Below are 27,889 nucleotides of genomic sequence, written 5' to 3'. Positions count from 1 at the left end.
GAATACCAACTAAGAAAAAAAAATAAAAAAATTAGTGTTTGAGTCGATATGTGATCTTAGAATGGACTTAATCTTGAAAATTAAGGACTTCATTTTGGACCGGACTTGAATTTAGAAAAAAAAAAAAAAAAAAAAAGAGAATCATTTTTTGAATTAAGTAAATATATTTTGATTTTTGTGAAAAAAAAAAATTGTGATGCCTTCTTTAAATACCATAAACAATGTTCAGCTCTAATTTTCGGGTGTGAGCCTTGCTGATATTTTTTTGTTCAATCGTATCGCATTTTTCCTAATACCCAAGAAGATGACACTCAGATATTTTTGAGGCACTAGTGGACTTTCTCTAGGATATAAAGCAGCACTTTAGGTGTAATGACCCATTCCACCACATGGTATGATATTGTTTATTTTGGGCCTAAGCCCGCACGGTTTTGCTTTTGGGTTTACCCCAAAAGGCCCATACTAATTAGAGATAACACCACCACATATAAGCACTTCACCTTTCCTTTACCCAGGCGATGTGGATTGTGCATCCGCAACTCGCCCAGTGTAGTAGCATGCTAGTGCCTCGCACCCGCCCACGGCAGACCCACCCACAAGGTCGCCACATTAGGAGGAAAATGAGTAGCATGTAGAGGTCGCCAAGTTTTGGTAGTGCACTTGAATGGGGGATAATAAAAATGCTGGTAGGCCCTGGATCAAGTCTGGGATACCTCGAAGAAAGAGCTAAATGATCAGTTTCTACCTTACATCACAACTTAGGTTGGAAAGGAGTCCCTTAAGAAGCTGAAACACACCGACACTATGTGGGACTATGTGAAAGAGTTCAACTTGTTGATGTTGGACACCAAGAATATGTCTGCGGAAGATCATCAACTTCATATCCGGGTTGCAAACCTAGACACAATCGAAATCGAGATGGCAAGATGTGCGTTTTAATGTTATCGGAGTCAAAATTCCGTTGGGCATTACCACGAGTGAGTATCGATATTATTAGAGTTTAGAAAAGAAAAAAAAAATTGGTCGTTTCTCTGTTAAGTCTACACATACCACGATGCCAAGATAATTCTAGTACAGATTGCAACTCCTCTCGACAATTGACAGTATTACGACCATTATAAGGGTGCATATCGGGTTGGCCTGGCTGACCTGCGGTTTTGGGAACCTAGGCCTTAGCTTGCTGGGCTTTGGTGGTTCAACGGAATAGGCTAAGTCGGAAGGTATTTTAGGAGTCCTAAGCCCCATCCGTAGGCTTTAGGATAACAGGTTATGGGCTTGAAATGGGCCTGGCTACACTTGAAATCGACTAGAATGCAAGCTGAGAATGGGCTTTAATTTTAATCATGAAAGGACTTTAATTGGGTTGGACTTGATTTTGAAAAAGAAAAAGAAATGCAAAAAGGGTAAATTATATTTTGATTTTTGCGGGAAAAAAATTGCTATCCCTTCCATTAAATACCTTAAATAGTGTTTTGCTCGTACTTTCTGGTGCGAGCCTTAGCTAATGCTCTGTTCATCTTTTTGTTCATTTACTGTCATTTACTCAAGGTTTTGTAGTTCAGTAAGTATTGTCCTATTTTATTTATCTTTCAAAGTAGAAGGTAGGGTTCAAGTGAATAAAATGGGTATGTGAATTGCTTGTCAAATAATAATAATAATAATAATAAAATCAAAAAAAAAAATGTACCGCCATTTTCATTTTTCTTTTGCACCACCTTTTAAACAAGACCCTCTCAAACAGTACCCCACTAAACAGATGACACAAAACGCAGATATATAAAGAGATCTACATGTTAGGAATTTGCACATAAATTGTACAAGGCACTCAGAAGACATCAAATTTTATTAACATTATTGTTACATAGAAAAAACAACATATATACAAAATCATAATAAAATAATACATGTTCGAAATAAAACTTGTCTAACATGATGAGTTTCACGGATAGCATTAACAAAGAATTCAATACCTTAAATAATAAAATGAACATGTTCAAAATATATACACTTGAAACATGAATAATTGTAAAAGACATTATCATTTAATTACAAATAAAATGAGAGTATAAGAGTAACAAAATTGATAATTGAGACAACACAAAATAATACAATGTTAATCACACTATATATCGCCATATTATTGTCTCTATCAATCAATCACACCATATTTGGAAGTTCAAAAAGGGCTGAATTAGTTTAGAACAGGCAGGTTCTTGAGGCCAAAGCATACCACATTCTTTTTAACAAAACATCAAGATTTGTTTAGAGGAAAAAATGGTCTCTTCTGTGGGATGGAGGTTAATTAGAAAAAAAAAATTATGAGAATTTACCTATTCTATCCTATTAAACAAATAGTGAAAAATTGCTTATTCTATTCTATTAAGCTGAAAGCCCTAATTCTTTGTTAAACATGCAATTTTGGTCTGATAATTTCATTTTTATAAGAATTCGATACTTCATAGTATAAGAGAGAACAGACAAAATTATCTGGAAAACAAAGATGCATTTTAAATACTCCACTGTGAGAAAAAAAAAAAAAAAAAAAACATACATCATTCTCACTTTACTTCAATTTAGCAAGCACAGTAGATACCCTTCCAAAATCACACAGAGAGAGAGGCCACTAAATAAAATTAATTGTGTCCATACTGTTTTAAAACATAACATTTCAAATAAACTATAAAAGTGAACCCTCTATTTCAAGCCACAAATATATGTATATTAATAATATATAAAGTATTTACCACATTTTGATTATCCAACAATAAAATATTTCCAGGCATTTCCTTACTTCAGAAAATACTACATGAGAATGAAGATAAGATAGGCCAGGCCGCAGAAAGTATGAAACAAACTTATAAAAAACCTTAATTGTTCTAGATAACTCCATAACTTGCAACATCCGGATATAGGTCCAAGAATCCTTTATGTCACACAGAGCAAGGTTATTAATGTACCCAGGAAAACCATGAAACACATCTCAAAATCTCTCTCCATATCTGAAGAACAGCGCACCAGTGCCATGGTTGAGATCAACGATACACTCAGTTCGTGATGGGCCTAACTTGACCCCAACACCAAACGAGGAACCTTGACCCCTTCGCCCATAAGCCAATGTTGGGTTTCCCTTGACATCCTTTGAACTTCCAAGATCATTACCATGCTCTGCAAATGCATAGACATGCGTGTTCTTCACAGGTATCCGCAGCTCAGCAGCAAGCTGCACAAAGCCATTAGAACTTGTTAAATCAGATATAAACAAACAAATATTCATATTTTACCAATAGTTTTTTTTTTGGAATGTTATTTTACCAATAGTTGTTAAAGGCAAAACCATATTTTTGATCCATAGATTGTTAGCTGTTATAATGACCTGATGAAGGTAACAATTGACTCCAATGATTCTTACCTCCAGGATATTTCTGGCTGCACCTATCTCACCCATATTGTAACCCCTCACAGAATAAGGCCCCCCAAGCGTAAAAGCATCATAACTTGGAAGGTCTCCTGCATAACCACCATAATGGCAATGTAGGACTAGCACGGGTGGTTGTGGTTTACCAGCACCTTCCTCCACGTCTTTCAGCTGGATAAATCTTGTCACCGTTAGCTGGTGGCGATTAAAGAATGGAAAGTTACTGCCAATGCCAAGACCTTGGTCGACCTGCAATTCATTTGCAAAATAAGCATGTCAGCAGGTAATGCAAGTCCTTGTTACATATGAAGATCACTGAACTAGAAGACATCATTAATGTTGTAATAATATGGAAAACAGGAGTTTGCTCCAAATTGTCAGGCAAAAACTAGCACCACCCTTCTTAAATATTACTTGTACAACACCCATTAAACACAGAAAATACTTGTCTTGAAGTCATCAGCACATATCCATTTCAGGAAAACAATAATATATGATTTCAGAAGTTCCATTTAAAAAATTTTGTAGTGTTTGAAAATAAATATCTACATTCTCTTTTTTGAAGTGTGCACATAAACAAGACCTGTAAGGCTTTTATATGGTAAAGCTTAGCATCCTTACATCATATATGAGTTTAATTAACTGTAATTACATCATTAAAATTAAGGAATTCTAGAGTACCAACAGAATTCAGATTAACAGACCTGAATGGCATTAAATAATCAATGCATTCTTCTTATGGCCATAATATTTTAAAAAGGAAACAGAGATTATTTACAGGAAGTATATCCAAAGTTTGGCAGACAAAGTAAGGAACACCTACATAATAAAGCACTGAAACACTAATAAGGTTCTTCAATGAGCATCATTATACCAAGGACATCCAGATTTATACTATCAAATGGTATATATAAGTACGTTAGCAATATACAAAAAATATGACATTAGCTTATGCAATTCTCTGGGGAGACTCGTACCCAAAAAAAATAAAAAAAATAAAAAACACTAACCTGGAACACATTCCTCTCACCAACTATTGCTCCATTTACAAACTTAGTGTTATCAAGCGTAATATTTGCCTGAGCAAACACCATTCGGTCAACGCCAGTGCCATTAAGTGTTGTTGGCAACACCCTTAGAGCATTTGGAGAAATATGATAGATTTCATCACGTGTTGCTATCTCTTCCATCACAAGTCCGTAAGTGAATTTGCTCTGATGAGTGAAATTCTGCACAACAAATATCAGTCAGAAACTGATATTATACATTAGGAAACTAGTAAAACCACATTTTCGAAAGAAAGAAAAAAAACTAGCAAAACCACATGATGATGGCCTCCTGAGATTTATAAGCATTATATTAGAGAAGAGCCAAAGTGTGCACAATACCTCTGTAATATTAGCTTTGACACCAGCTCGATCAACCCATATAGGGGGGACTTCATCCAGTTCTGGCCCACTGGTGAAAACTGGGCTAAGTGTCCTGCTGAGAAAGCAGCTTGCTCGGAATGTATGGTTGGCAAGATTATACACACCATCTAAATGTGGATGCACATATTCAACATTCAGAGCATGATCACCCTGCAGAAGGAATGAAAAAAAAAAAAAAAAAAAAAAACCCACTAACATGGTATGAAATTTTTTTGCAAATATAACAGTAAATCATTTTTATAAATGATGTTATTTTTACATTTCAAAGTAAAAATCACCTGAGGGTTGAGGAAGTAGCTAATCGTGCCTGAACCAAGAAAGGACCTATTTAGCCCTTTGAGATTTCGGATCTCAAAGGAATAAGTTCCACCAGGATGGATTGGTCCAATCAGTTAGTACATTAAATTGAACGCCCAAATCCTTCATGCTTCATCAAGTAGAGATTGGCTATTGACTTAATACCAGTATAGGATGACGTCCACGTCCACCGATAATAGGCAACTCTAGACAGACTTTATCAGACCTTTGTTCTAATTCTTTAAGATTGATCTCAACAATAATCCCTCCCTTATTCTTCTCATCAGGTATTGGATTAACTTCAATATTAGAAAACAAGGCTAACGTGTTCAAGTTCTTTTCAGCTTGTTTCCCAGCTTCTATGTTAAACACATGACCTTGTCTGAGCTGTAAACCATAATTATTACATTCAATAAACAAACAAACGGCCATTAAACCCAATCAAAACATAATCCTCTTAGCTATATGAATAACAAACAAAATTGGATACATAAAGCATCAAGCATTATCAAATTTCCATGAATATGACTAATTTAACAAAGCAAAATCGATTCGGCACATATTTATGGATAATAAACATCATCAATAGGTCACCTGTTTGGGTAATTCTCTTCTCAAAACAGCTAATTGGGTGTTCCCCTGGCATACATTCCCAAGCTTATCTTGAAATTGAATCACCAACTGAGTGATGTCCCCTTCCACAACCTCGCAAACCAACTCATCATTGGAACTCAACTTAACAAAATTCACAACTTGAGCAAACACATACCCCTCCTCGTGGCACCATTTCTTAACACGGTCCTCAATCTTCTGCACCAACCTGGGGCTCACATTTCCTTGCTCTGCCAACATCTGTAACACCTCTCCGTGCACCGGCATTGGCAACAAACATGGCCTCGCCCTCCCCATTCTGCTCTTATAATCCTTCGCCGTCGTGTCAGGGTCCATTCAATCGGCGCGATTAGACCGACATTAATGCACCGAAATTTGTCCGCCGATTTCCAAGTCGTCTCTGTAAATGGTATGGTTATTCCAATAGTCCTTTCAGGGTTGGTCATCCCTTCAAGATCCACCTTCGCAAAACTTCCACAAGTCGCAAGTGTTTCCAGCTCCTTCTGGAATTGGGCTTTCGTGTATATACCGCCCGGCCGGAGTGAAACAATCTCAAAGAAGAAATCTCCGGTGCCGATGGTGGAATTACGATGTTGATCGAAGAACAAAATTTCTGAGACTTTGTATCTCTTGAACCCACTGAGCTTGTTGAGCTGTACCACAATGTTGGCTGGTAACCCGTGTGAGTCCCATTCTTGAGACTGTGATTCGTCGTCCTTGGCGATCGCGGCCGGAGAGAATACTTTGGACCAGAAACCGCCGTCTCCGCCACCTCCACCACCGCCGTTTCCACCTCTGCCTCCTCCTCCGTCGCCGCTACCACCGTACAGGTAAGTGAGAGAGGTGCCAAAGAGAGAGAGGAGGCCTGTGGTGGTGGAAATGGCTAGGGTTTTTTGGAGGGATGGGAGGGGTTTAAGCGATGTACATTTTAAAGGTTCAGGGTTTTGGGAAGAGGAGGTGGGTTTTAAAGGTTCATCGTTTTGGGAAGAGGAGGTGGGTTTTAAAGTGTTTGGGTTTTGGAAAGAGGTGGTGGGTAGGTGAATGGAGTTGGGTAGGCGAGTGGCGGTGGGTAGGCGGATGGTGGTGGGCAGGCGAGTGGCGTTGGATTTGCGCCGGGAGTGAAGGGAGGGACTGAAATTCAGGAGAATTTGCCACGGGCCGGCGACCGTTGCCATTGGGGGATAAGGAGCGAAGGCAAGGAGAGAGAGACAGAGAGGAGTGTTTTTTTACTTTGTCCTAGCAGCTGTGGGCGAATTTTCAGGCTGTTGCAGACCAACTCCACATCTCCACTATCACGGATAATATTTTGTCCTTAGCCAAAAGTTTCCAAGGCCAGCTTTAATGACGTGGAGAATAAAGCCGCTCTAGCGGAGAGAGCACTTCACACCAAGCAGACGGTGGTTATATCAAAGTCTCCGAGCCCAAATATTTATTTTTACATTTATTTTTTTTCACACGATCAAGGAGCTAGAGAACTTTCTTTGGGACATGCATCATCGAAGCTGCTCAGTTTTTTTATTTGGGAGAAAATAGGTTATTATTAGTAGTATGTTGGTGGTACACTCGAATGGAGGATGATGTAAGTATTGGTAAATTTTGAATCGGGACTACCTGTTGAAAGATCAGTTCCTTCCTTACAACACAACCTGGGTTGCTAAAGAGTCCCTTAAGAAGCTGAGACGCATCAACACTATATGGGACTATGTGAAGGAGTTCTGCATGTTGATGTTAGACATCAAGAATATGTCTGACGAAGACGAGCTCTTTAACTTCATGTTGGGGTTACAAACCAAGGCACAGGCCGAATCAAGATGGCACGGTGTGCGTTTCAATGTTATTGGAGTCAAAATTCTCTTGGGCATTACTGCGGGCGAGAATTAATGTTATTGGAGTTTATAGAAAAGTTGTTGGTTCGCTTTTAAATTACATACCATACTGCGCGGGGTGTTCTTTGATGTCAAGATAATTCAAGTGGGGATTGCAACTCCTCTTGGTGATTATAAAGAGTGCATAATGTGTCGAGTTGGACTGGCCCTGCCCGTGGTTTTCGGGAACCCAGGCGTCAGCCCGTCATTCAACGGATTGGATTGGGCCTAAAAGTATTTGGGCTTTGAGATAGCAGGTTGTGAGATTGGAACGGGCTAAGTTGCGAGCTTGGAACGAGTTTTTATTTTTATTTTGAAAAGGATTTCATTTGGACCGGACTTGATTTTAAAAAAGAAAAGAAAGAGAGAGAGATGCACTTTTTGAAATGGGTAAATTTTTTGAGATTTTGTGACCCCTTCCCTTATTTAAAATACACAAATTTGAACTGAGTTCATCTGTTCATGTATCAAAAAAATGGATTAAGTGCTGAAAACACTTTAAAAATATATTTTGTATAACACTTTCATCTCTTATTTAAAAAAAATTGTTTACCCTCTCTCTTATTCTTTTAAATATGTGTGAAAAGGCTCTCAAAGTACCTTTTTACAAGTCATTGAAGTAATACTTTTATGCCGATTTTGTCCTTTTAACCTTCCAAAAATGTCTAAGGAGTGTGATTCATATATATTCTCATAGTAAAGAGTTGGGCACACATCAAATACATTTAATCTACTCTCTATATGCTATACCATACAACATTCTCAACAAGTGAATCTGGAATTTAAATCAATCATCAGGAATAATTTTTTTACTAAGATTGCTGTTGGAATACAAATAATAATTCATACATTTAGTGAGCACTACTTGAACAGCCACAACTGTGCCTCATAAGTTCTCCTCCATGCAACATCATTGGAAGATTCTGACATAGAAACAGCAAAAACATGTGCTTGAAGTCTCAAACATAGTTTGCAAATATGCAATTGAACAGGAAAATAAAAATGACAGTCTTAAGAAGTTGTTTTACTGTCCTCATCATTATTAAGTGTTTCTAATTTTGCGAAGACAAGGAAAAACCCACATATACTACATTGATATGCTAATATCATTTTTATAAGAACTTGATACTTCATAACATAAGAAAGAGAATTTGTATGTACATCTCTGGAAAAGTAATAGAATTCATAGAAGAATTTTGTTTTTACTCCACTATGAGAAAAATAACATACATCAATCTAGCAACCACAGTAGATAACCTTCCAAACTCAGAGATACTATTAAATAAAATTCATTGTGTCCATACTGTTCAATACATAACATTGTCCTCTATATCAAACCACAATAAATAAATAAAAATAATTAAAAGTATTTACCAATTTTTTCCAGGCATTTCCTTATTTCAGAAACACTATGAGAATAAAGAACGGCTGCCGCAGAAAGTATGAAACTTATTTATAAAATACCTTTGTCGTTCTAGATAACTCAACACTAGCCACATCTAGAATAGCACCAAGATTCCTTAATGTACACAATATGCACCCAGCAAAACCATGAAACACATCTCAAAATCTCTCTCCACATCTGAGGAACACTGCACCAGTGCCAGAGTTGTGATCCACGGCATACTCAGCCCGTACTTGGCCTAACTTGACCCCAACACCATACGAGGAACCGTGACCAACTCGCCTGTAAACCTCTGTTGGCTTTCCTTCGACATCCTTTGAACTTCCAAGATCATTACCATGCTCTGCAAATGCATAGACATGCGTGTTCTTCACAGGTATCCTCAGCTCAGCCGCAAGCTGCATGAATCCATTAGAACTATAAATGAGATATAAAGAAACAAATATTCATATTTGAACAATAGTTGTTAAAGGCAAAACCATATTTTAAATCTATAGATTGTTAGCTGTTATAATGGCCTGAAGAAGTTAACAATTGACTCCTTACCTCCAGGATATTTCTGGCTGCACCTATCTCACCCATATTGTAACCCCTCACTGAATAAGGCCCCCCAAGTGTAAAAGCATCATAACTTGGAAGATCTCCCACACAACCACCATAATGGCCATGTAGGACTAGCACGGGTGGTGGGGGTTTACCAGCACCTTCCTCCACTTCTTTTAGCTGGATAAATCGTGTCAATGTGAGCTGGTGGCGATTAAAGAATGGAAACTTACTGCCGATGCCAAGACCTTGGTCGAGCTGCAATTCATATGCAAAAATACGCATGTTAGCAGGTAATGCAAGTCCTTGTCACATATGAAGACAATCTGAACTAGAAGACACCATCAATTATTGTAAAAGGGGAAAACAGGATTTTGCTCAAAATTGACAGTTGAGAACTAGCACTACATTTTAAATGTAGTTGTTAAAAAATATAACTTGTACAATACTGTTAGGCGCTGAATGTTATACATTTTAGCTCGTTTACTTGCTTGTTTGATTCTCTTAATAATAGTTTATTTGTAATTTTACATTGTTTTATTGTTTTTATTTATTTCAGGGCTTTAATTGTAAAATCAGTCAAGACCAGCGATTATGACCTTTAACAGATGACATTTCGCGGGACCAAGCAAAGTTGAAGATCCAAGTCTAATTATACTTAAAAAATATTCCAAAAGAAGCCACAAGTTGATGAGAATGGAAAGAAGAAAAGGAAAACTCCTTCTCTAAAAAGAAAACTTTCGCCAAAGTTGGTAACTTGAACCCGTTTTGGTAATTTCGCTGTATCTCTCTCCTCGAGTGTCAAAACAACTAAATTCCCACGATGGTTGAAAGGAAATTCGAAGAGCTACAATTTTGCATTTCACGAGGATTCCCTAAAACAGCTGTTTACCTTGTCAAAATTTGCCTGGAAGTCTGTACGAATTTTGGAGTCCTTATTTGACAGAATTTTTATGTATGTCTTCTATATGAAAAAGGGAACTTTAGGGCTGATCTTTTATTATTTAAAGGGGGTCCTCTACAACATTGAATGATCATACAGAGGAGCTTGAGGCTGAGATCAGAGAGGAGCATTCAAAAGAAGGAAGGGATCAATCCATGGCGGTGAAGATGTCTTCCTCAACCATGAAGAATTCCACTGCAGTCATGCTTGGCTAAATGTTTTGCTAGGGTTGTGACGTAGCCCTAGCTTAGCACACTGGTTTGATTGTATTTAATTATTGGAGAACAATTTTATCATGCATGATTGTGTAATCTATAGGATTTTTAATTGACTTTTCAATAAGAATCGGTTTTAGAGTTTTAATTCAATTACAAATATTTTTCCATCTTGTCTTAGATATTTTAATCTTGTGATTGAACACAACTCATTCGCTTCTTGTAGTTGTGAATGAGATGATTACACAATGGTATTTCTCTGAATATAATGTTAGAGATTTGATGGATTATGCCTAAAAAAGAAAGACCATGCTACACCCTAGAGTAAAGTAGATAGGTAGATGGTTTATGCCAATCGAAGATAGTCCATGCTTAACTTTAAATTATATTATTTTCTAGCTGAATTAATATGTGCTTGTAGCCATGATTAATTCCATGTGCATGTTATATGATATATCTCCAATAAATTGATGCAATTGACTAGTGGTGCGACGTTAATGGTGAAATCATACCCCTAGTCCTCTCTCTTTATTTTCTACATCCTATTTAATCATTGTTCTTTAGTTTAATTTATTTTTCGACTTAGTTAATTTAGAATTAATTATCACAATTCGATTATCCTACTTTCAAGTTGATTTGGAATTTAATAAATCTGTTGACAAGTCCCTTGGGTACAACACCCTTACAAGTAAACCATATCTGCAAAGATTCGTGCACTTGCGAGAGGTACATATAAATCTCACAACAAATACCCATTAGATGCACAAAAAATAGTTGTCTTGAAGTCATCAGCACATATCTATTTCAGGAAACAAGAAAACATGATTTCAAAAGTTTCATTTAAATTTTTTTGTAGTGTTGAAAATAAATTTCTATTCTCTCTTTTTTCCGCTTTGTACACAAAGCAGACATTTAAGGCTTTTATATGATAAAGCTTAGCATCCTTACTGTTACATCATTAGAAATAAAGAACTTTAGAGTAGCAACAGAATTCAAATTAAAGGACCCGAATGGCATTTAATAATCATTGCACTCTGATGGCCATAATATTTTTTAAAGAAAAGAGAAATTAATTCAGGAAGTAATATTCCAAAGTTGGGCAGAAAAACTAGGGAACACCTGCATAATAAAAGCATTGAACCAGTCATAATGTTCTTTAATAAGTACGCATTCGTAAAACAGTGTCAATTATATTGGCTTTATAATATCAAGGACTCAGATAACAAATTTTGGGATATTTTTAAAATCAACGACATCCAAAATTATATTATCTAATAGTAGATTTAATATATATTAAAAAAAATAAATAAATAAAAAAAAAAGAAGAAGATAATACATAAGCTTATACAATTCACTGGGGACACACTTGCCCATCAAAAAAACTCACCTGGAACACATTCCTCTCACCAACTATTGCTCCATTTACAAACTTGGTGTTATCACGTGTAATATTTGCCTGTGCAAATGCCATTCGGTCAATGCCAGTGCCACTGAGTGTTGTTGGAGGTCCGTCTGTACTAATTTCTCCACTTGGAGCGACCCTTTGACCATTTGGAGAAATATGACTGCTTTCATCTCGCGATGTTATCTCTTCCATCACAAGTCCGTAAGTGAATTTGCTTTGACGCGTGAAATTCTGCCCAACGAACATCAGTCAGAAACTCATATTATAGATTAGGAAACTACTAAAACCACATGATGAAGGACCTCCTGAGACTTATAAGCATTATATTAGAGAAGAGCCAAGGAGTGCACTATACCTCTGTAATATTAGCTTTGACACCAGATCGATCAACCCATATAGGGGGGACTTCATCCACTTCTGGCCCACCAATGAACACTGGGCTAAGTTTCCTGCTGTTAAAGCAGCTTGCTCGGAAAGTACGGTTGCGAGGATTATACACACCATCTAAATATGGATGCACATACTCAAACTTAAAACCCAGATCATCCTGCAGGAAAAAAATACCCACTAACATTGTATGACGCAAAATCTTGCAAATATAACAATAAATTATTTTTAGAAATGATGTTAATTTTACATCAAAGTAAAGATCACCTGCGGACTGAGGAAATTGCTAGTTGTCACTGAACCAAGAATGGACCTATTTAGCCCTTTGAGATTTCGGTGCTCAAAGGAAACAGTTCCACCAGGCTGAATCGAAGCCTAAAATAAAATCAAATAAACAATTTTCCAATATGTTAGAACAATAAATTGAAAGCCCAAATCCTTAATGCCCCATCAAGTAGAGGTTAGCTATTGAACTTCGTACCAGTGTAGGACGACCTCCATGTCCAGGGACAATACTCCACTCTGTACTGACTTCAGCCGACTTTTGTTCGAATTCTTTAAGATTAATCTCAACAATAAGCCCTCCCTCATTCTTCTCATCAGGTCTTGGATTAACTTCAAAATTAGAAAACAAGCCTAATGCCCTTATGTTCCTTAGAGCTTGTTTTGCAGCTTCTATGTTTAAAACATGCCCTTGTCCGAGCTGTACAAAAAATTCACACCCAGAAACAACCAGTAATTAGACCCAATCGGATAATTAACATCTCAAAACCCAGTAAATCTAAATAAGATATTTTACAAAGCAAAATCCTCTTAGATATATGAATAACATACAAAACTGGATACAAAACTAACAAGGAAAAACCCATCAAACTAAGAAGAAAAAGGCTAATCCGCCTCTACCGATTCTCTCAACTTGTTGCGGGACCCACCGCTCTCTTCTTAGTGTTGGCGCTTGCCTATACAGCTTGTATTTTATTTTTCAAATAAGAAAGCTAAGTAACGAAAACCATGAATTGAGAATGGATCAGTAATAAAGCAAAGCCAGTCAAATAAAAACAATACAAATGCAAACTTTATAAATGCAAAGTTTATCAAATCTCCATGACTAATTAACAAAGCAAAATCCATCGGCACAAATTGATGGATAACAAACATCAATAGGTTACCTGTTTGGGTAATTCTCGTCTCAAAATAGGGATGTGGGTGTTCCCCTCACATACATTCCCAAGCTTATCATGAAACTGAACCACCAATTGCGTGATATCCCCTTCCACAACCTCGAAAACCACCTCCTTCGAATTCAAATAACCAAAATTCATAACTTTAGCCCACACATACCCCTCGTCGTGGTACCACTTTTGAACCTGGTTCATAATCTTCTGCATCAACCTGGCGCTCACATTCCCTTGCCCTCTCAACATCTGTAACACTTCTCTGTGCACTGGTATTGGCAATAAACATGGCCTTGCCCTCTCGATTCTCCTCTTATAATCCTTCTCTTGCCTCAAATAGTACTCCGATTTCTCCTTCTCCGTCATGTCAGGGTCCATTTCAATAGGCTTGGACTGGGGCATTAGACCGACATTAACACACCTAAATTTATCCGCTGATTGCCAAGTACTCTCCTTAAATGATATGGTTATTCCCATAGTTCCGTCAGGATTGGTCTTCCCTTCAAGATCGACCTTTTCAAACATTCCACAGGTCGCAAGAGTTTCGAGCTCCATCTGGAATTGGGCTTTGGTGTAAATACCGCCAGGCCGGAGCGAAACCATCTCAAAGAAGGAATCTTCAGTGCCGACTGTGCTTTTCCGGAGTCTATCAAAGAACAAAATGTCAGAGACCTTGTATTTTTTGAATCCACTGAGCTTGTTAAGCTGTACCACAATGTTGGCAGGTAACCCGTGTGAGTCCCATTCTTGAGATTGTGATTCGTCTTCCTTAGCAATCACAACAGGAGAGAATATTTTCGACCAGAAACTGCCGTCTCCGCCACCGCTGTTTCCACTGCTGCCTCCTCCTCCACCCCAGCCCCCAGCCCCACCACCTGTAATGCGACTGTACAGGTAACTGAGAGGTGTGCCAAAGAGGAAGAGGAGGCCGGAGGCGGTGGACAGCACTAGGGTTTTTGGGAGGGACAAGGAGGGTTTACACGATGGAAAATTTAAAGCTTTAGTGTTTTGTAATGAGGAGGTGGGTTTTAAAGGCTTACGGTTTTGGGAAGAGGTGGTGTGTAGGCGAGTGGCAGCCCGTAGGCAGATGGTGGGAGGGCGAGTGGCAAAACGTGGGCGGATGGTGGTGGGTATGCTAGTGGTGGTGGAGTTGCGCCGAGAGCGGAAGGAGGGACTGAGTATTGGCAGAAGTTGTCCGGGGGCAGCGATGGTTGCCATTGAGGATAAGGGGCGGAGGCAAGGGGAGAGACAGTGCGTTTTATACCATGTATGATTTTATTTTTTCCTGAATTACCATGTATGAATTTAAATGTAGTTATTTATCATAAATTCATATGTTTTGTGAAAGAATTATGAGTGCACAAAGGCAACGTACTGGGTGGCTTAGAACCCTAGTTGAATCTCTAGCATCCGAGTGACCTACGATGGCTGGGGTTGGTTGTCCACTTCAAACCTTCCATTAGTGTTTTTTACCAAATTTGGGAAAAAAAAAAAAAAAAATGTCGCCTTATAATCGTAGAATTTCAGTAGCGTGTTTCATTCAAACATCTTATGAAACAATGTTCTTGCTTCATATATTAAACCACAATTTGCATACCTGTCTATAAGAGCACTCCTCACAAATATATCTTCTTTGACTCCAATCACCACTGCGTAGCCATGAATCTCCTTTCAACACCTCAAATCTGCCTTGGTTGAACACGCAGCAAGAGACTACTAATTGTAGCCGAACTAGGATGCAACTCAAAAGCCGTTACGGAAATTCTGCGCAAACCCGTAAATAACTAAAGTCCGAGATTCCATGTCAGGCTCAACACCGTCAATGGGTATCAATTGAAAAAGTTCAGAGATCATCACCTGCTTGTGCAAAGCCAGAAATTAACGTATTCCATGTTACTACATTGGGCTTCACTATCATTAGTTTCGTTTTTTCAACCGAACTCCAAGCTTTTTTTAAAATACCCCAGTTGAGCACAACCCGAAATCATGGCATTCAATACCATCAACTCTTTCTCAACCATCCCATTGAACACCCGCTCGGCCTTTCCAATCGGACCACATTTTGGGTACATACCTATAAATGCACTATTGACAAAAGCATCGGATTCAAACTCACAGTTTAGGACTAAAGTATGTATCTTCTCTCCGGTTTGTCGATCAGAGAGATGCCCGCATGCTTTGAGAACGCTAGGAAGGACAAACTTGTTGGGTTTTAGGCCTTCTCTACGTCGGATATTTGTTTCGGGAATTTTGTCGAACAGTTTGCGAGCGTCAGATAATCGTCCAAGCTGTGTGTAGGGCTACGAGATTGGAGGCAAAATGAGTCAAAGGAGCGAAGGCATTGATAATCAGGAGGGAAGATGAAAGCGAAGACTGTTTATAAGGATTCTGTGATGGGTCATAGATATGGTTGTTCACTTGAAGAGAGGGTGCATTTTAAAAGCGCGGAAAAGAAACCAAACACCATTTCAATTGGAGAGTACGATTCTTTCATTAATACGGGAGCGGAAAGAAGAAGGAAAAAAAAAAAACAAAGTGAACAAAAGGTTCTACTGAATTGAATTGTATTCACAAATTAAATAAACTATTAAATGGTGAGAAATTTTGTCCTCTCACATTTTTAAAATCCAGCATGTAAATTAATATCCTTTCCAATGGATAAGATTTCATTTGTAGTTTTTTGTTAAGCAAAAGAATAGAATTTGAACGACATTTCGAACCAAGACTTGGGAACGTAGCAAAAATAACTAAAATTAACAAAAACAATCCATTAGAGAGTCCTATTTGGATCCAAATAAGGAGAAAAATTTGTTTGCCCTCGTTCACTTTGCAGCACCATTCATTACCGTACCTATTATACGCGTGCGCTATTACAAATGGTTTGAATGCGACTGTTGAACGATGCAATGATGTAACGATGCAAGAGAATTTGTCTCACAAACAAGTTAAATTTAATCGGTATATATCTGAATTTTACTATTAGAGAAGTGTTTGATAAATCAACTGGGCTTAAATTAGGAGTGAGTAAATCTGCGAATACGATTCATGCATATCGAATCAGATTGCTACACTCATGGATCGGTGACAGATTAAAAAAAAAATATGAATTCGTAACTTATGGATCGGATCACGAATTAAGCGGTTAAAACCCGATCCGATTCGTAATATATAACCAAGACTTGGAAACATATTCAAGCAAAAATAAGTAAAATTAATGAAAACAATTCATTTAGTCGGACTTATTTGGATCCAAACAAGTTAAGTTTGACAAATATATCTAAATGTAACTATTAGACAATTGTTTGATTAACAACTGACCTTAAAGTAGGGGTGGGCAAATAATCTGTGAATGGATTTATATAGATCAGATCAGATTGCTACACTCACGAATCGGTGGCGAATTAAAAAAAATTAAATTCATAGTTTACAGATTTAATCATAGATTAGGCTATTAAAATCCAATCATATCCGCGATATATATATATATATATATAATCAGTTAATTATCATTTAATGAGACTCTAAGAATGTATTAGTTAATAATAATTTAAATGTTGATAAATTAAATTTTTATCTATTGAATTATGGTTAAAAAATAAATAATATTAGACTATTTAGAAAAAAATTTAATCTGCGAATCCGATCCTTCATTCCATGGATTCAATTTGATATCCCAAATAGCCACAGTGAATTCAAAATTTTCTAATTCATTAGTAGCAAATCGAATTAGACACCACATATGGCCTTATGAAAAAATATACAGGGGAGACTTATTATATGGGGTACCCCAACCAATTGACATTCAATACTTTTCTTTGAAAACTCCCATAATTTCCATTTACCTATATTATCCTATTAAGTTAGTAGTGAGAAATTACTTATTCTATTTTATTAAGCTAAAAACCGCTCAATTTCTTTGTCCAACATGCAATTTTGAATTGATATTATCACCTTTATAAGAAATTGAAACTCGAGCAATATCTCATGAGAGAACAGGCAAGGACATCTGGAAAAAATAACAATTTATTGAAGAAAAAAAAAAAAAACTATGAGAAAAAGAAAAGACATCATTCTCACTCAAATTCAATCCAGCTTGCGAGCGCAGTAGTTAACCGTTCGAAGCTCAAAGAGAGGCCATTAAATAAACTTCATTGTGTCCATACTGTTTAAAATATAACATTTCAAATAAATTTAAAATGTGAGTCCTCTGTTTCAAACCACAAAAATAAAATAAAAATAGATAAAAGTATTTACCACATTTGATTATTATCCAACAATAAAATATTTCCATACTACATGAGAATGAAGATAAGCCGCGGAAAGTACGAAACTTATAAAAAACCTTAATCGTTCTAGATAACTCAAAACTCGCAACATCTAGAATAGCTCTGATAATCCTTTATGTCACACAAACCGATGTTAATGTACCAGCAAAACCATGAAACACGTCTCAAAATCTCTCTCCATATCTGAAGAACACCGTACCAGTGCCAGAGTTGTGATCAACGGCATACTCAGCTCGTACTAGGCCTAACTTGACCCCAACACCATATGAGGAACCGTGACCCATTCGCCTGTAAACCTCTGTTGGGTTTCCCTTCACATCCTTTGAACTTCCAAGGTCATTACCATGCTCTGCAAATGCATAGACATGTGTGTTCTTCACGGGTACCCGCATCTCAGCAGCAAGCTGCACGAACCCATTAGGACTTAAATCAGATAAAAACAAACAAATAACCATATTTTACCAATAGTTATTACTTATTAAGGGGAAAAACCAAATATTAAATCCATAGATTTTTAGCTGTTATAATGGCCTGATGAAGGCAACAATTGACTCCAATGATTCTTACCTCCAGGATATTTCTGGCTGCACCTATCTCACCCATATTGTAACCCCTCACTGAATAAGGCCCCCCAAGTGTAAAAGCATCATAACTTGGAAGGTCTCCCACACAACCACCATAATGGCCATGTAGGACTAGCACGGGTGGTGGTGGTTTACCAGCACCTTCCTCCACTTCTTTTAGCTGGATGAATCGTGTCAATGTAAGCTGGTGGCGATTAAAGAATGGAAACTTACTGCCGATGCCAAGACCTTGGTCAAGCTGCAATTCATAATGCAAAATAAGCATGTTAGCAGGTAATGCAAGTCCTTGTTACATATGAAGACCATCTGAACTAGAAGACACCATTAATATTGTAAAATGGAAAAACAGGATTTTGCTCCGAATTGTCAGGCGAAAACTAGCACCACCCTTTTTATGTAGTTCTTAAAATATTTACTTGTACAACACCCATTTGACACACAGCAAATAGTTGTCTTGGAGTCAACAGCACGTATCTATTTCAGGAACAAGAAAATATGATTTCAGAAGTTTCATTTAAATTTTTTTTATAGTGTTGGAAAGAAATTTCTATGTTCTCTCTTTTCTGATGTGTGCGGAAAGCAGCAAGGCTTTTATATGATAAAACGTAGCATCCTTATATCATAATATGAGTGTAAATAACTGTTACATCATTAAAAATAAAGAATTCTAGAATTCCAACTGAATTCAGATTAATGGACCTGAATGGTATTAAATAATTAATGCATACTTCTGATGGCCATAATATTTTTTAAAGGAAACAGAAATTATTTACAGGAAGTGTATTCCAAAGTTCGGCAGAAAAACTTAGGAACACAAGCACTGAATCACTTATAATGTTTTTCAATGAGCATGCACTCGTAACACTGTCAATTATATCAGCTTTATTATATCAAGGGTTTCACATAACAAATTCTGGAATATTTTTAAAATCAAGAACATCCAAATTTATATTATCAAATAGTAGATATAAGAACGTCAGCAATATACAAAAGTATGGCTTAAGCTTATACAATTCGCCGGGGGCACACTTGCCCAAAAAAAACTCACCTGGAACACATTCCTCTCACCAACTATTGCTCCATTTACAAACTTGGTGTTATCACGCGTAATATTTGCCTGTGCAAATGCCATTCGGTCAATTCCAGTGCCACTAAGTGTTGTCGGAGGTCCATCTGCACTAATTCCTCCACTTGGCAACACCCTTTGACCATTTGCAGAAATATGACTGCTTTCATCGCGGGTTGTTATCTCTTCCATCACAAGTCCGTAAGTGAATTTGCTCTGACGCGTGAAATTCTGCACAACAAATATCAGTCAGAAACTCGTATTATAGATTAGGAATCTACTAAAACCACATGATGAAAAGCTGAAGAGTGCACCATACCTCTGTAATATTAGCTTTGACACCAGCTCGATCAACCCATATAGGGGGGACTTCGTCCACTCCTGGCCCACCGGTGAACACTGGGCTAAGTTTCCTGCTGTTAAAGCAGCTTGCGCGGAAACTACGGTTGCGAGGATTAGTCACACCATCTAAATATGGATGCACATACTCAAGCTTAAAAGCAAGATCATCCTGCAGAAAAAATTCCCGTTAAATGCAGGAACATGCAAATGCAACAATAAATCATTTTTATAAAATATGTTAATTTTATATCAAAGTAAAGATCACCTGAGGGTTGAGGAAGTTGCTAGTTGTCACTGAACCAAGAATGGACCTATTTAGCCCTTTGAGATTTCGGTGCTCAAAGGAAACTGTTCCACCAGGCTGGATTGAAGCCTAAAATTATAGAAAATAAATAGATCAGTTACAAAAGTAAATAGAAAGCCCAAATCCTTAATGCCCCATCAAGTAGGGATTAGCTATTGAACATCATACCAGTGTAGGGCGACCTCCGCGTCCGGGGACAATACTCCACTCTGTACTGACTTCAGCAGACTTTTGTTCTAATTCTTTAAGCTTAATCTCAACAATAATCCCTCCCTCATTTTTCTCATCAGGTCTTGGATTGACTTCAATATTAGAAAACAAGGCTAACGTGTTTATGTTCCTTAGAGCTTGTTTCCCAGCTTCTATGTTAAAAACATGCCCTTGTCTAAGCTGTAAACACAATTAACACATTCAGCTCAAAACCAAATAAACCTATATAGAATATGAATACCAAACAAAACTGGATATATCATCAAATTGAGAACAATGATATACAAGCCAAATCGGACTGTAGGCATGGTGAGGCCCATAACTTCTTGTGGGACCAATCACTCTCTTCTGAGTGTTTGTATTTCATTTTTCAAATAAGAAAGCTAACTAATGAAAACTGTGAATTGAGAATTAATAATTAGTAAAGTAAAGTCTGTCAATTGTAAACAATAAAAATGCACACTCTATCAAATCTCCATGACTAATCAACAATGCAAAATTCATTCGGCATAAACTCATGAACAACAAACATCAATAGGTTACCTGTTTGGGTAATTCTCGTCTCAAAACAGCGAAATTGGTGTTACCCTCGCATACATTTCCAAGCTTATCCTGAAACTGAATCACCAGCTGCGTGATATCCCCTTCCACAACCTCGCAAACCACCTCCTTTGTATTCAAATTACCAAAATTCACAACTTGAGCGCAAGCATACCCCTCGTCTTGGTACCACTTTTGAACGTGGTCACGAATCTTCTGCAACAACCTGGCGCTCACTTTCCCTTGCTCTCTCAACATATACAACACCTCTCTGTGCACTGTCGTTGGCAACAAACATGGCCTTGCCCTATCGATTCTCCTCCTATAATCCTTCTCTTGACTCAAATAGTACTCCATTTTCTCCTTCTCAGTCATGTCCGGGTCCATTTCAATTGGCTTCGACTGTGGCATCAGACCGACATTAATGCACCTAAATTTATCCGCGGATTGCCATGTACTCTCCATGAATGATATGGTTATTCCCATCGTACCATCCGGATTGGTCTTCCCTTCAAGATCGACCTTTTCAAACATTCCACAGGTAGCAAGGGTTTCGAGCTCCTTCTGGAATTGGGCTTTGGTGTATATACCGCCGGGCCGGAGGGAAACCATCTCAAAGAATGAATCTTCGGTGCCGACGGTGCTTCTCCGGAGTCTATCGAAGAATAAAATGTCGGAGACCTTGTATTTCTTGAAACCACTGAGCTTGTTGAGCTGTACCACAATGTTGGCAGGTAACCCGTGTGAGTCCCATTCTTGAGATTGTGATTCGTCTTCCTTAGCAATCGCGATAGAAGAGAATATTTTCGACCAGAAACCGCCGTCTCCGCCACCTCCACCACCGGGTCCTCCGCCACCGCCTCCACCGGGTCCTCCGCCACCGCCAATACCACCTCTAATGCCACCCAGGTAAGCGACAGAGGTGCCAAAGAGAAAGAGGACGCCGGTGGCCCCGGACAGGGCTAGGGTTTTTTTGAGGGATTGGGAGGGTTTACGAGATGTAGATTTAGAAGGTTCGGGGTTTTGGGAACAGGCGGTGGGTAGGCGAGTGGCGGCATGTTTAGGGTTCTGGGAAGGGAGGGTGGGTAGTCGAATGGCGCCGGTGGGTTGGCGGATGGCTGAGGCGGTGGGTACGCGAGAGACGGTGGAGTTGCGCCGGGAGCGAATGGAGGGACTGAGATTGGGAATAAGAAGTTGCCCTGGGGAGGTGATCGATGCCATTGGGGATAAGGGGCGGAGGCAAGGAGAGAGATATTGAGAGAGTGAGTGAGAGAGAGAGTATTGAGTGCACTGTGTGGCACCCCCTGAGGCACCGTTACTGGGTCTCGCTTAGAACCCTAGTTGAATCTCTAAGTATGGGCGAGATCTACAATGAAGTAAAGTACAGTATTAGGTTTTCAATTGGTTGTCTTTTTCATAAATCCTTCTCATTTTGTACTCTCATCTTTTTTCTTTTCCTTTGTTTTTTTTTATAATGAGTAAATCAGCGTAGTCTTAAAAATAAGTAAATGTTGTCGGATAAATTAGGGTTTAATGAAAACAAAATTTTAATTTCAAATACCCCGTAGTTCTGACTGCTTTAAATATTAGTGAATATGTAAAACTAAAAATTTAAAAGGTGAACTTATAAATTCATATTAATTTTTAAAAATTTTGGGACATGTTCGGTTTGTTTAATTGGTTAATGGATGAATTGCTATCTCCATATTATGACATTTCTCAAGAATCACTTCCCCTTTATTTATTTTCTCCCCTGCATCAAATGTCATTGTAAGAATTTTAGGAAGAAGAGTGGAAATAGAATTTTATTTTTTATTTTGGGTTCCCGACCGTGAATAAAAAACATTATAATTTTTATTTTGATTTGTATAACTTTTGAATCAATAATAAAATAAATTAATAATAATAATAATTATTATATTTACCTTTTTTATAAATTACCTAAATAACATGAACCTCTCATATAATTTCAAAAATAATACTGACCTTCTATGTTAGTATTGACTTTGGTTCAATGTGTTAAATTAGTGCTATAGTTATTGTATTTTTATTAGTATAACATATTGATAAAATAATATTTTTAAACTTTAAGTTTAAAGTAAATTTTGAACATAACATAAGCACACATGAATATTAAATTTTATGACAATGAAAAATAGTATTATTCACAATCTAGGAAGTACAATAAATATGGATACTTTCCCAAGGTGTCATGGAGGTATCATACACGTGTTCAATTCCCATACGCTTATGATACACTTGGCCCACTTGGGCACGTGTGTCTGGTACTCGAAAAAAGTATAGGAATTTTTTAAATAAATTTTTATTTTTCAGATATAGCTAGGATACGCTAAGGATGTGGGGGATACTTTTTGGATATAGTTGGGATACGGAAAGATACTTTTTAAAAAATATTTTTAAAATATTATGCAAAACAATTATTATTTTTTTTAGGACAATATTTAGAGAGAATTTACACCACAGATGATGTGGACCAATAACACATTAGCACGTCCTCTTTTAATTACCAAATAACTACCATATCTGATTTGATAAGTAAATATATATCCCGTCATTTTTTATTTACTAATTAAAGATGACGTGTTTATATATTATTGGTCCAAATTAATAGTTAGAATAGTGTTGAGTGAGGATCTACGCATATATATATATATATATTTTTAATGAATAGTTTAAGGCTTTAAGTTTATTTGATGTTTAATGGTGTTGTGAAATGAAATTGTCTTTTATTCATTTGCTTCTTTATTTATAAATATGTTAATTATTGTATTTAAATTCATAATATTATGAAAAATTGATATAAATAATATTTTTTATGTAAAAAATATACATATATTTTAAAAATTGCCCTACCCGTATTTTTTTTTAGTCATTTTTAGTATCTCTGGTATGGTATCGTACCCCTTGCTTCATACGGAGTAGCTCCTAACTAAACCAGATAAAAAGTCAGTGTCATATTTAATGATAAGAGAGATCCTATTACTCAAAACCTAAATCAGACAAAAGGTGGGCAATATATTTGAAATTAGATAGGGATCCTGTTATTTAATCAAAATAGAGAAACAAAAGTGTATTTGATAGAAAAACATTCTCTCTCTACATATATCTTCTCTGGTAGAAGATCCATCATAGTTAAGGAGAAAAAATAAATATCAGTAATACATTATATAAAAACAAATAAAAAGCTCTACTTAAACATTAACATTTTACATTTTACATATTTTAAGTTTGATTATTTAGAAAGTCCTCTCATAAAAAGATGAGCTCCCTTATAGGTTTCCCTAACCTTTTACAAATTTCAGACTGCTTACCACGTATGGTGAGCAAATGAGCTTACGTTTCCCTAATTTTCACTTACGGTGCACATTAGAGAACGCAGCAAACACAGCCAACCAGCTATTTTCGCGCGCTTTAACGATCCGCAACTACCATTCCAGTCACCCAGAAGACGATTTCATCTCATGTGACGACCAAACCTTCAATTGGGAATGCAATTCGGACCCCATTGATTTGAATTTCCTGGTTCAGTTACAACATCATGGTTCCGTACACATCCCTTACATTCTCAACAAAATTGTATCCTATTGTGCCAAAACTTCTTCGTTCTACGTGGGTATTCAAGTCCACTCCACCATTATCAAAATGGGTTTGAATTCAAATGTGTTTATTGGCAGTGCTCTTGTTGATATGTACGGTAAATGTAGAATGATTTCATCTGCTCGGCAAATGTTTGATGAAATGCGTCATAGGAATGTCGTCACTTGGAATTCACTGATTTCTGGTTACATGCAAACAAACTACTCGGAAACATCGGTTAAGTTGTTCCTGGAAATGCTCAGAGCGGGGATAGCTCCGACGTCATTCAGTGTGTCCGCTGTTTTGATTGGTTGCACGCGGTTAGAAGATGGAGAGCTGGGGTCTCAGATGCATGGTTTAAGTTTGAAAGCTGGGTTTTGCTTTAATGTTGTTGTGGGTACGGGTTTGATTGACATGTACTCAAAATGTGTAAGTGTTGATGATTCAAGGAGAGTGTTTAATCAAATGCCTGATAAAAATGTTGTTACCTGGACTTCAATGGTTACTGGCTATGCTCAGAACCAACTACCCGACGAGGCGTTGATTTTAGTCAGAGAAATGTTGCGCTTGGGTCCTAAACCAAATCACGTGACTTATAATACTTTGCTGAGTTCATTTCATTATCCTGATGATCTGGACCGTTGCAAGCAAGTCCACTGTCGCATTATTCGAGAAGGTTTGGAGGCTAATGCATTCTTAGCGGTTACACTAGTCACTTTATATTCAGAATGTAGTACTAGCTTAGAGGGCTTCTATAAAATTTGCTCTAATATTACAATATGGGATCAAATTTCATGGAATGCAGTTATTTCTGGTTTCACTAATTTAGGATATGTTGATGACGCCATCATATGCTTTTCTAAAATGAGGCAAGGCGGCATTAATGTTGATTTTTTCACATTCACAAGCATTTTAAGAGCAGTGGGAATTATTTCAGCCCTTGAAGAGGGGAAGCAAACCCATGCTCTCATTTTCAAGACAGGGTATGCTTCAAACATGTGGGTACAAAATGGGCTTGTTTCCATGTATGCAAGATGCGGTAGGATTGATGATGCAAAAATGGTATTCTCATCAATGGGTGAACATGATTTGATTTCATGGAACTCAGTGCTTTCGGGATGTGCTCATCATGGGTATGGTAAGGAAGCTGTTGAAATGTTGGAAGAAATGAGAAAAACTGGGGTTAAACCAGATTTAACCACCTTCCTTGCTGTGCTCTCTGCTTGTAGCCATGCTGGGTTGCTGGAAAAGGGACTTGAGTATTTCGATTTAATGAGAAATGATGATTTCCATCAACCACCCAAAGTTGAGCACTATGCTTGTATTGTGGATCTCTATGGTCGAGCTGGGTATCTACACAAAGCAGAAGCCTTTATCAATACCATGCCAATAGAGCCGGGACCCTCAGTCTTCAAAGCTCTGCTAAGTGCTTCTCAAGTTCATGGAAATATGGAAATCGCTACACGTTGTGCGAGAAAGCTTGTGGAGCTTTGTCCTAATGATCCTGCAACTTATATACTGCTATCAAATGTGTTGGCAACTGGGGGTTGTTGGAGTGATGCAGCAGGAGTACGGAAGCTCATGTATGATAAAGGAGTGAGAAAGAAGCCTGCTTATAGCTGGGTTTGAGTTGACAAAAAAGATACTGATATTGTTGTTGACATAGGACCAATTAATTGATCTCGTCACATAACCAAATTAATGGAATAGGGAGCTGACTTGGAATTGTTTTCTTGGGAAGTAGAAATTTCACTTACTGAATGTACTATGTTGCATATCAGTGGAATAGGCAGCTGATCTTGGACTCATTTTGTGGGGATGGACTCCATAAGAATTCTTAAGATCTAAACTCCCTTTGTGCTTGGAGGTGATAATCTGATTTGAAGTGGGAATCGCTACATGATTGGCATTTGAAATCACTTGATATCATTGTTTTTCCTCATTGAATGGTGGATTATGGATTTTGGGAAAACATTTGAAATCAAATTCTATGTACGGATGAAATCATTTCACTGAGGAGTTATGCCAAAGGTTCTCTTTATTCAAGTGGACCTTGCACCTTCTTTCAAACGAATTGATAAATGCCTCTCGTGATAAAATCCTTTGTGGAGATTGTCGTCGATGAATTATGGAAGGAAAGAAACTAATTATACACTAATTTCAAGAGTTGAATCTCATGCAAGTTCAGTGCGTATTATCAGAGGGTTTGGAGTACACCAGGGCCTCCATTGAATTTTCTGAACATCAAATTTGCACACTGCTGCACGTGATTCCTATGGGTTTTAAGAGCCATTTCGGATCTCCAAAGACTTCCAACAACTGCATGTGGTGGAAATTGCAATAGCCTGAACATTGGATCTGATCTTCCTTGGTGTTGAGATTTGAGTTGAAGCAAGTGATCTTGGAAGTTTGGCTTCTTTGGTGATAGATCCACTGGTTAATCAACATGTTGTAATTGAACTCCTGTTGATGATAGCAGCCATGTCCGGTGGTACACTAACATCTGGCTTACAAATTAATAGGATCCAGTGGGCTTGTGATTACTGGGATCTTCTCGGTGGGAATTAACTGTCCTGAGCCAACTCAAGGTGTTGCAGTAAAAATAATAATTGCACCTCAAAATTCTAGTTCTCGTTCTCGTTCAGTTTCTGTCAAATGAAGTCTGGTCTTTCCTGCCAAAATAATACACGTCCTAAAGCGTAATCATTATGTTTAGATAGCTTTGATGGTTGTGGAAGTCATAGTGAACTCTTATGTACGGCACTGAGCAGCTTCTGTGTTAAATGGAATTGGAATTCGTTTCTGCCTTGGTTTTGGTCTCATGGAAAATGAAAAGAATTCTCAACCGTGTACAATGTGTTTTGTTTCTAATCTACATTATTGATGAATAGAAGTTCGGATGATTTGTTATTTGTACAATTGGAATACCTTAATTTTTATGCATGCAATTTCAAAGGCGATCTTCAATACCATTCATTCAGAATTATTGAGTGCAGTACATGTTGGTGAAACATTCATTATAGTGCATTATATTTCTCCATTACTTCTGATCTGGATTTGTGTTTGCACCTCAGAAAACAGGGCATCGATACCAGAAAATCTTATAAATTAGAAAAGTGATATTTTTTATTTGACTATGGTTTATAAGCAGGAAGAGCAGCCTCCAAATGTCTCCATGAGGTTCATGTGATGCTTCCAAATTTTAGCATTTTTCATTTTTTTCTGGGAATTTTTCGCCGCAAGGGCATTTTTGTCTTTTCACTTATCG

General features: G+C 37.5%; 3 protein-coding genes and 1 pseudogene across 4 annotated transcripts; 1 reads left to right on the top strand and 3 right to left on the bottom strand.

The window, feature by feature from the left end:
- Nucleotides 1-2,350: 2,350 nt before the first annotated feature.
- On the bottom strand, nt 2,351-6,997 carry LOC132269410 (protein TOC75-3, chloroplastic-like; annotated as a pseudogene).
- Nucleotides 6,998-8,835: 1,838 nt separating this feature from the next.
- Nucleotides 8,836-16,497, bottom strand: LOC132269408 (protein TOC75-3, chloroplastic-like). Of its 2 annotated transcripts, XM_059770594.1 has the most exons (8): nt 15,290-16,497; nt 13,687-14,338; nt 12,999-13,220; nt 12,785-12,892; nt 12,486-12,677; nt 12,113-12,361; nt 9,571-9,825; nt 8,839-9,422 (listed from the first exon to the last, which is right to left on the bottom strand). In XM_059770594.1, exons 2-8 carry the CDS (start codon nt 14,293-14,295, stop codon nt 9,183-9,185), a joined length of 1,875 nt encoding a protein of 624 aa, XP_059626577.1. In that variant the 5' UTR covers nt 14,296-14,338; nt 15,290-16,497; the 3' UTR covers nt 8,839-9,182. The 2 variants fall into 2 exon arrangements, with proteins under 2 accessions (XP_059626576.1, XP_059626577.1); XM_059770593.1 differs by having other exon boundaries at nt 8,836-9,422; nt 13,687-16,497.
- Nucleotides 16,498-17,852: 1,355 nt separating this feature from the next.
- Nucleotides 17,853-22,449, bottom strand: LOC132269406 (protein TOC75-3, chloroplastic-like). The gene is made up of 7 exons (XM_059770591.1): nt 21,028-22,449; nt 20,443-20,664; nt 20,236-20,343; nt 19,948-20,139; nt 19,611-19,859; nt 18,546-18,800; nt 17,853-18,382 (listed from the first exon to the last, which is right to left on the bottom strand). Exons 1-7 carry the CDS (start codon nt 22,243-22,245, stop codon nt 18,143-18,145), a joined length of 2,484 nt encoding a protein of 827 aa, XP_059626574.1. The 5' UTR covers nt 22,246-22,449; the 3' UTR covers nt 17,853-18,142.
- A 1,664-nt stretch (nt 22,450-24,113) lies between these two features.
- On the top strand, nt 24,114-27,540 carry LOC132269407 (pentatricopeptide repeat-containing protein At1g11290, chloroplastic-like). Its single transcript, XM_059770592.1, has one exon. The coding sequence runs from the start codon at nt 24,373-24,375 to the stop codon at nt 26,248-26,250; it is 1,878 nt and encodes a 625-aa protein (XP_059626575.1). The 5' UTR covers nt 24,114-24,372; the 3' UTR covers nt 26,251-27,540.
- The last annotated feature ends 349 nt before the right edge of the window (nt 27,541-27,889 follow it).

Source organism: Cornus florida, unplaced genomic scaffold, assembly GCF_030987335.1.
Source record: "Cornus florida cultivar Cherokee Brave unplaced genomic scaffold, ASM3098733v1 CherokeeBrave_3.0.0_Hap2_Chr08, whole genome shotgun sequence".
NCBI lineage: Eukaryota > Viridiplantae > Streptophyta > Magnoliopsida > Cornales > Cornaceae > Cornus > Cornus florida.
The sequence above is the reverse complement of the archived record's forward strand: the minus strand, read 5'-3'. Positions and strand labels throughout refer to the sequence as shown.